The sequence below is a fragment of the Carica papaya genome, chromosome 8 (genome assembly GCF_054855325.1).
Source record: "Carica papaya isolate Zhongbai chromosome 8, ASM5485532v1, whole genome shotgun sequence".
NCBI classification, from domain to species: Eukaryota; Viridiplantae; Streptophyta; class Magnoliopsida; order Brassicales; family Caricaceae; genus Carica; species Carica papaya.
Genome location: NC_142316.1, coordinates 28,337,784 through 28,347,570, shown reverse-complemented (window position 1 = coordinate 28,347,570; position 9,787 = coordinate 28,337,784). Strand labels below are relative to the sequence as shown.

The window sequence follows — 9,787 nt, the reverse complement described above, 5'->3', positions numbered from 1 at the left end:
TAGTTATTTTAAAGTTATTGTTATTCGACATTTCAAACTTGGTTTGGGGGGAGTTATGACCTCAAGGGTGAAGAAAAGATTATAAAATAGATAATCTCTTATGAACATTAGAAACATAATGGGATTTTTTCTTTTTATCACATCTTCTTTTATCTTACTATCCTATTCCTCGTGTTGTATGCAAAGGGAATTGACTACTTTTCTTCATTCCCTTCATTTGTCAAGCTTTTGACCATCTTTGTCAACTTCTTTGTTTGTTTTTGTAAGCCATGCACATGATGAAAAGCAATGTTGAGTGTCATTAAGAAGTCAAGATATATTGATGATCTTCTTAGTACAAGATATTATTTCTCTATGATTTGCTAGATTCTAAATCTAGTCGGATCTGATGTGACCAAATTATTCATCCCATATATGACCAATGTACACGTAAGGATAGTAATAACTTCTTTCACGAAACATGACAAAATAATTGACGACACTTACTATTGTCAATTATTTTGTCATTGTAAATGGTAAATCCACACAATTAATATCGTTGCTTTTTAATTCTTTATGTAAAAATATTTTTAGCTCAATTAAGGAAAACACAACAAGAAGGTCGACCTCATGGAGTAAAGATTAAATGACATACTACCATAATTGCACACTTATTTTTGCATATGATAACCTAAATTTTGGGTCAACTTCTATACAAAAAATATACAGTACTTAATAAGATCTTAATATAATATGAAAAGACTTTAAAACAATCCATAAATCGTCAGAAATTTACTATATCTTTTTTAAAAGACATGAATAGATAAATGTGCCACCACCTTAGCATTCTTAGCAGAATACTGAGCGTTCAATAAGTTGACAAACATGAAATATACTTGGGTCTTCCCATCTTGATAGGCACTCCTCGAAAGAAGTTTTTAACTAGTAATGACAAAAATTGTCAAAAAATTCAAACTTACGATGCACTAAACTACACGAGCTAAACATGGAATCTTAGTTAGTAGTCAATCCATCTCCACCTATTTCATGAGTATGTTTTTTTTAGCCTAATAGTAGTTCTATTTAGGTATATAATTAATTCGTAGTGGGGTCGAAATAAAAAAGAGAAGAAAGATCCTGAGCTTTAGTGGAATGCATTATGCCCCTCAAAATTTAAAGAGGATCTTGGTTTATACAACATCAATTATTTGAATAAAGCTTTGCTTGTCAAGCAAGCATGGAGGCTTATTGTAGCCCTAGACTCTCTTATTTTCAAATTATTAGAATCGAAATATTTTCATGCAAGCAGCCCTTGGTATATGATCGCAAAGTAAATAATGGTCAAAGGATATGAGTTAGAGAACATTAGTGGCTACTAAGTTTGTATTTCAGAAAAGTATTGTCTCCTATACTGTTTCAGTAAGATGTTCACATTGTCTCTAACTTGTCTCTAAATATATTAAATCCCCAACTAGTCTATTCAACTTTTTTATCTTTCAAAACACATAAAATTCTAAACACTTTATTGAGTTATAAATTATCCTTTGACAAATAAGTCGGGTATATAAAAAATACGACATCTATACAGTTAAATTAGGTTACTGATTAGCATGGAAACAATATAGTTCCTCTCTACCTAGCTTACTTAAATACAGATTGGGGTGAGTTGGAAGAAGTTATGGACTGCTACAGCCATTTCATAGTTCGAACACTTAATATGACATTTAATAAGAAACCTAGTGTTTGTGAAATCTAACGGGTATGTACATGGATCTAGTTTGTCCAATGTGTGAGGAAAAGAAGAAAGATGTGGATCATTTGTTCGAAACGTCTATGATGTATAGAAACCATTGAGATTAACCCTTAAACATGATGCTAGCTTTTATGATTAGTTTGTGAAAGTCTTATCTACAAGCACTCCTCAATCAATTATTTGGTTTCTTTACACTCTTTGGGGTATTTGGTGGAATAGAAATTAATACTTGCACATGAAAAAATGGACCCAACCACACCAATTAGTCGAGTTCCTAAGGACAAAGATGGAGGATTTACGGAGGACCAACGAAATTGGTGTTCAAATCCCAAAATAATTGTAGGGATCGAAGCAATCTACTCTATATTGGACTTCACTGCCACTAGGTGTATGTAAACTTAGTTGAGATACATCCATAAAAAAGAATGGTTGGATAAGATTGGAGACATTGTGACGTGATCATAAAGATGGTGTAGTTTTTACAAGCATGAAGAGAATTCTTCTCCACAATCAATGGAGCTGGCAGAAGCCTCTGTGTTACTTTCTAGATTATAAATTGGCTATTCAAATGGGTATCACTCGCCTTTACAATGAAGGAGATTCTCTTATAATCATTAATATGCTGACATCATGTGCATCATAAAACTCAAATCTTTATTTGCTTTTGCATAATTTTCTTTTCCTTACCCATGTCATGAAATTTTATATCAATTTCTTGAATTTCTTGGACTTAAAATAGGATAGCTTATATACTTGTCATGTTTGGCGAAATCTTTCACCTATTCTCAACAAAACAATAAAATGTTAGATATATCTAAATTTAATATGAAAAGGTGTACCTATGAAAATATAAGAAAAACAGGATAAAAGATTTAATATCCAGCATGTACGTAAACATCAAACAAAAATATGCCTTTGATGTCGTGATCCCGGCAGAGAGTGAAATCCCAACGAATCAAATATCGACCACTACGACACTATTCTGCTGAATTGCATTTTTGACGAGTCCAAAATAAAAAAGCAAAAAAGATATACAAGCTTCATTATCTACCAAGAACTCAGAGCTTAAAGCTGCACCACATTTCGTCCATGGACTTTATCTCTTTTGTCCTAATTATGAATAATCCATTCCCAATTTTTTTCAGTGGTTATGGTTATGCCATTGCTTCTACATGTTCTGTTGTGCCACATAAATATGTTCTATGGACACAAAAAGGGTCCAGTTTTGTATCTGACACGCCCCCCGACTTCTTAAGAAATAGAACACTAGGTGCGTGCGTGGATTTCTCTACGCGCCTGTACGTAGCAATTCCTGGTTCGAGCTCGCTCGAGTGAGCCCACAAGTGATCGTCGCTCCAGGAAGGCCCCAGCTCGGTTCATAGGTTGTTATTCTCACTTGGCTGATCCGTATTAAAATTCCCACCTAAAAAGGGGCTATTCCTCACTTCATCTGTCGTGTCACTCTTTGGTATAAATCTAATGTATGCGTTGATGCAATAGTTTTGCGGGTTCTGGTGTTGAAATTCATTATGGGTTTTCTTGTGGGTTTATATGATTTGGTTGATGGAAGTCATTTGTGGTTGCCTTTATTTTTTTTTACATTTTTTTGTTCGAGATTCGGGTTTTATCGTTTATTATTGAATTTGGCTTTCATCGGCATATTTCATCTTGATGGAAGTTTGCGGCGCTCAACCTGTTGTTTTCTGTGGTTGCAGTTTGAAGCTTCTGAGATCCTGTGTAATTTCTGTAATTTTATGGTTTTTTACTTTATTTTTAAACCTGTGATTGGTTATCTGTGGTGGCACTTGCAATTGTTTGTTGCTGTCTTACTCTATTATGTCTTCTATTGTTAGTATTCTTCCAAATTTTGTAAGTTCCATTCTGGACTCTGGGTTATTGCTAATTGGTAACTGAGAGTTATTATCATCAAAGCATTTTGAAACCATGTTAATCAAATTGTTGAAACTAAATCCAGTAATTATTGATTATCCTAGGAGCTGCTTTAGTACAATCATCCTCTGCGTTTTCTGACAAATGGAAAAGAGTAGGAACAAAATAATGCATGTAAATTATCAGTAACCTTTTTTTCTTCTAGGCCTAGTATAGTCCACATTCTTAACATCCTTATTCTTTGTGAAATTTGTTTTCTGGGTTGTATAACTGTTTCTCCCTTTCCTTTCAGGTCAACAACTGACTCACAAGTAGCTGACGTACGTCTCAGTTGTTTTGGTGGTAATTCTAGTTAAATTTCTACTCCAGCATGGCTCCTAAGGCATTAGATTACGAGTCCCTTAACGAAAACGTGAAGAGGGTTCAGTATGCTGTTAGAGGCGAGTTGTACCTTCGAGCTTCTGAACTTCAGAAAGAAGGAAAAAAGGTATACCTGTTTTGTACATAGCCAATCTTACCTTCAATAAGCCTTCTTGTCTTCTTATTTTCAGCTGTTGCTTAAATACCCAATTAGCACGATCACTAGCTTGTTATGACTGTCGTTGAAGTTTCAAATTGCAGTAAACTAAAAAGATGTAAACTGTAATCTGATTTGGTGAAGCATTTTACCCTTTTTCTTCTGGAGGCATATCAAGTAACGCATGACATGAATTCAAACTGATTGCCAACTTAGTGACTATAGAGATTTCAAAATGGTAAACACAATTACTACTTTCTAGCAATTAATATATATTCTGCCATATCCAAGATGCCTCTCGAGTATTTGTATCTCTTGATTGGCAAGACACTCATTTCTACGTGAAAGCCATCCAAAAAGGAAAACATGAATTTGATCTTATGCCATAAAAGTATTGTTGAAGATCTATTATTCAGGCCAAACACTAATTTCCTCCTTTGGTTGTTAAAGTATTATTGTTACACATTTTGGCCCTTGTGGAACTATGAGAAAAAGGATTAAATGGTTCAACGTGTATGTTTTTATTTCACTAACCTCTAAAAAGTTCTATTCACAGATTATCTTCACAAATGTTGGCAATCCACATGCCTTGGGTCAGAAGCCACTGACATTTCCTCGCCAGGTACTTGTCGTATCTGAAGTTTGATTGGTTATCCATGAACTTTCTGCATTGTGAAGTACTTCTCTTATATGTTGAACTGAGAAAATTTTCCATTGCAGGTGGTTGCTCTGTGCCAAGCTCCATTTCTGCTAGATGATCCAAATGTAGGATTATTATTTCCCGCTGATGCAATTGCAAGAGCTAAGCATTACCTTTCCTTGACGCCTGGTGGTCTAGGTATTTTGTTAAATAAAAAGGAGTATTAAATATTCTGCAGTGAGAGGATTCTACGGTTCCCTAAGTATCATGAATAGATTTATTCTTCTTAATTATATGTCTATTTGATTGTTGTGAAGGGCGAAAATAGTTTAGGGAGGAGTCCTTCATAATTCAGTTCTCCATTGATCTAGCTTATCTGAAAACATATTTTCCACCATCAACATCTAGAAAAGCCAACCGTTTTATTGGTTAAATGGTCTCGTGATTTTTTTCTTTCTCCTTGTGAGAATTCCTTTAGTGGAGCACTTGCTTTTGATTGACCAGTGTAAAATCACTCTTATGACTATTACCTGCTTCTCCAACTCTTTCCTTTCGATATTCTAGCCTCATATTTACTTGAATGTTGATGCTTTATATTTCTTATTAAATTACTCTTATTAGTATTGGGATATACTCGATTGATGAGGGCAAGAAGATCTACTTCAAGTTGAACAATGTTTCTTTCCTTTTTCTCTAGGTGCATATAGTGACTCCCGAGGTCTTCCTGGGATAAGGAAGGAGGTAGCTGAGTTCATTGAAAGGCGTGATGGGTATCCAAGGTGATTGTCCTTCACATTGATCTTTATTAAATTATTTACTATTGATTAATTGTATTCTGAAACTTGGTGCTGCAAAAGTAAGCTGAAAGTATCCTTTGCCTCTTCCTCCAATTATAGTGACCCAGAACTCATATTCCTGACTGATGGTGCAAGCAAAGGTGTGATGCAAATCTTGAATGCTGTCATCCGGGGTCAAGGGGATGGGGTAATATATTTTTGTTATTCCTTTTTTTTAATGAAATATTGTCTCTTCAGAGTTCTGCCGCTTTTATTGATTCCATGTTTTTCATATTTCTTTCTATGTTTCTTAGAATTTTTCTTAGTTAGCATTGATGGGTTACTGTTTGTACTGTGAGTTTTAAACGTACTGTTTAAATAGTTTTTGATTAAATGTGCTTTTAGTCAAAATTATTTGGTGTTTAGTATAAGTACCTATTGAAAGTACCATCATTTTAAAAGAAAACAGAAGTTTTATATTTGGTGAAATTTATTTTTGGAATTGTAAGTGTAAATTTTTAATAAAAGTCAAAACAATCTTTTAAAAGCTACAAATTGTAACTTTTGGCTTTAAACCTATCAAAAATGCATTTTGCTTTTAGTTATTAAAAACACTGTATTTGTCTGTTTGCTTACACAAGTACTTTTGAAATACAAAAACACAACCAAAAGCTGCACTAAACAGGTTCTTAATATTTTCAGTGCTACCAAAATGTTGCTTTTCTAGAATTTGTATGTTGCAGGTTTTGGTTCCAGTCCCACAGTATCCACTTTATTCAGCTACAATATCTTTACTCGGTGGTTCTCTTGTTCCATATTATCTGGAAGAGACTGCAAACTGGGGTCTTGATGTTAATGACCTTCGCCAGTCTGTTGCAAAGGCTCGCACTGAAGGAATAACAGTGAGTATGCTTCCCTCTTGTTTTTAACAATTAAGAGAAAACAGCTTTGAATCTTTGAACCTGTAGATGGAGCATAGACAGAGTTCCTGATTAAGAATTGCACCGAATTGAATTCTGAAACTAGCCCAATTTCACTTGCATTGGCAATAACACTTAGCAAAGTTAAAATCTTTTGGCAAGGTCCTTTTTCCAATTATAACTATATGTTGTTTTCTTCCATTTGAATGTACAGGTAAGAGCAATGGTGATTATCAACCCTGGTAACCCCACTGGACAGTGTCTCAGTGAAGCTAATTTGAGAGAAATATTGCGCTTCTGTTTTCAAGAAAACTTGGTGTTACTTGGGGATGAGGTTTATCAACAAAATATATATCAGGATGAACGCCCGTTCATTAGTTCTAGGAAGGTAAACATACTTATGCTATTATATCTAATCTAAGCCTTCGCCTAGATATTGATACAACTATTTGCATGTTTCATTGGAAGGTTTTGATGGATATGGGACCACCAATAAGCAAGGAAGTCCAGCTTGTTTCTTTTCACACTGTGTCTAAAGGATACTGGGGTGAATGTGGGCAGCGAGGTGGATATTTTGAGATGACAAACATTCCTCCAAAGGTAACCTCTTTTATAATTCAACTATTCTTCATGTTACTCAGATACAAGCATGGCTTTTTCATATATAACCTGAAATTTGAAAATGCAGAAATAAACATTTTATGGAGAATTTCTGAACTAAATTTGATCAATTTCAATTAAAAACTGATTTATTGAGTAAGATATATGGAAATTAGTGTTTTTTGTGGTCAGATGGAATCCTCTGAACTTTTGGGTTTATTATTAGCTGGTTAAATTATCCTTACAATTTCTTCTCAACATATATATATATATATATTCCTACCATTTAAGACAAAAATTAGCTTGTTTTTGGTATCATTACGAATTTTTGTCAATAATTAGTAATTTCTTGGAAGCTTTTCCTTCTGTTTGCTGTTCCAATCTGTTAGCAACTTAGCATAAGGATCTTTATATTCAAATGATACATGAACTGGTATTGGTGGTAAGCTTCATTCTTTATTTTCATGATCTCATGTTGCAGACGGTTGACGAGATCTATAAGATTGCTTCAATATCTCTCAGTCCTAATGTCCCAGCACAGATATTTGTAAGTTGAATCTGAATGTTGTAATGTTATTCAACGATATGTTTTCTGATGGTTATGCCGCCAATATTAATAATCTTCATTTCCTGTTTACAGATGGGACTAATGGTAAACCCACCAAAACCGGGAGATATTTCATATGATCAATATGTTAGGGAAAGGTTTGTCCACAAAGATGGAATATTTTTTGCTTAGAATCTTCTTAGATAAGCAGTATTCCCTCTATGGTGTAAAGGTCAGAAAGGGATGGCCTAGTTGAGCAGTATTTAATATATCTCTATGTATCATTTAACATGCAGCAAAGGAATACTTGAATCTCTGAGAAGAAGAGCAAGGATTATGACTGATGGATTTAACAGCTGCAGAAATGTGGTCTGTAATTTCACAGAAGGTATTTGATTCTTTTTAAAAAAAAAAAAAAAAGCACTGTCAACATTTAGTTCCATCTTTCTGGAATTTTTATATATTCCCCTCAAATATTTATTTCCAGTTTGTTTATCACATAGGTGCCATGTATTCATTTCCTCAAATAAGGTTGCCACAAAGAGCGATAGAAGCTGCCAAAAAGGCTGGAAAAGTTCCGGATGTCTTCTACTGCCTTAAGCTTTTGGAAGCCACCGGCATTTCCACTGTCCCTGGTTCAGGATTTGGACAGAAAGAAGGGTAATTACTTATAATTAGTATTTCTTTTTTTCTATATAAGATTCTGAATATATTCTTCCTGATTCTCCGAGTTTCTATTCATCAAATATTACACCATTTTATTCTTTTGGTCAAAATAGGATGCTGAAAGTATCTTTCACATAAGTCACTGTATTCACGAAATTTGTTTGGACTGCAAGTCAAAAGACAAATATGCTTAATGGGCATTCTTTGTTGACACAGGGTGTTTCACTTGCGGACAACCATTCTACCGGCTGAGGAAGACATGCCAGCAATCATGGCGAGTTTCAGGAAGTTCAATGATGAGTTCATGGAGCAATATGAAGGCTATAGCTACTCAAGAATGTGAAGGATATTTTCCTTGTCAATGGTGTACTATAAATGTCTTGGCCATTATTGTGAGCCATTTGATATATGCTTTTAACTCATCCGTCTCCTCTCGAGCTATGAACTTCATACACTTGCTTCTTTGTTTCTAACATTATCCATCAAAATAAAAAATTGTGTATTTGAATTAACATTCGCTTTATTATGTCTGGGATTTTTGTCAAGTCGAAGCCACTCTGGCGTCCATGTTAAATCAGTATATAGGATTCACACGTATCTATACCCATGTGGGTTTTTCTAACCTTTTTCCTGTTCGGGAACAGTCTTTTATCTTTCACATGGCTTGTTCATCAGGACGGGACAAAGGAGGAGGATTACTCCGGAATGATTGTCATTAATTAAGAAATGTGTGAGATGCACTAAATATTAGTTTCTTCAATCATTTCCCTACTCTACTTACTTTCTTGGTTAATTAGGATGGATGGCAAGCGTAGCAGTCTTCCATTAAATAAATAATTGAATTTGTACAATACTGATACTGATACTAATAATACTCCAAGAAGGTAGCTTCAAGCGGTAATAAGTTCCCTTTTCCCAGTCGCCAAACTGGATTCGTATCTCGCGAGTTGAAAAGAATAAAAAAAAAATTCATTATTCTCTATTGGCTTAACTTGAAAAAATTAGCAACTTTTATTATCCTTCCATCTTAGTATTTACTTGTTATTGCTTCCATTAATCTTGCTCTGTCTTTTTCTCTTCACTGTTAAACACCTTCTATAGATTTAGAATTATGTTTGTTTAAGGAAATATGATGAGTAATAAAGATTCAATAATTTATTATTGGCTCAATCTGTTTCTTAAGGATTAGTGATCTTTCTTTCTTTTTTTTTTTTTTTTTTTGTTTTAATTCTAAATCAGATACCAAGCACCAAAATGAAGATGGGACATGTATGTATATATATGGGTGTGTCCCATGTAATGTCAAATGCTTGGTTGATGGAAGCAGGACTGTAAAAAGGCAATTAATTTTGGTAAGTAATAACGAGTATTAGATTGCCAAATTTAAGGAGTTAAAACAAGTATCAAACATTTGGTTCTTAGGTTTACCATTTGCATTTTGCCATGTAAAGCAAACAAAATAAAACATAAAAAAAAAAAAAAAAAAAAAAAAAAAAGGA

At 34.0% G+C, this 9,787-nt stretch overlaps 1 protein-coding gene across 2 annotated transcripts; it reads left to right on the top strand.

Moving 5' to 3' along the window:
• The first annotated feature begins 2,974 nt into the window (after window positions 1-2,974).
• On the top strand, window positions 2,975-8,800 carry AOAT2 (alanine-2-oxoglutarate aminotransferase 2). Of its 2 annotated transcripts, none has more exons than XM_022045574.2 (14): window positions 2,975-3,114; window positions 3,915-4,109; window positions 4,696-4,761; window positions 4,860-4,977; window positions 5,477-5,558; window positions 5,676-5,763; window positions 6,299-6,457; window positions 6,690-6,863; window positions 6,944-7,075; window positions 7,557-7,622; window positions 7,716-7,780; window positions 7,919-8,010; window positions 8,126-8,282; window positions 8,505-8,800. In XM_022045574.2, exons 2-14 carry the CDS (start codon window positions 3,993-3,995, stop codon window positions 8,629-8,631), a joined length of 1,443 nt encoding a protein of 480 aa, XP_021901266.1. In that variant the 5' UTR covers window positions 2,975-3,114; window positions 3,915-3,992; the 3' UTR covers window positions 8,632-8,800. The 2 variants fall into 2 exon arrangements, with proteins under 2 accessions (XP_021901266.1, XP_088065584.1); XM_088209458.1 differs by lacking the exon at window positions 2,975-3,114 and adding an exon at window positions 3,182-3,200.
• Window positions 8,801-9,787: the final 987 nt, after the last annotated feature.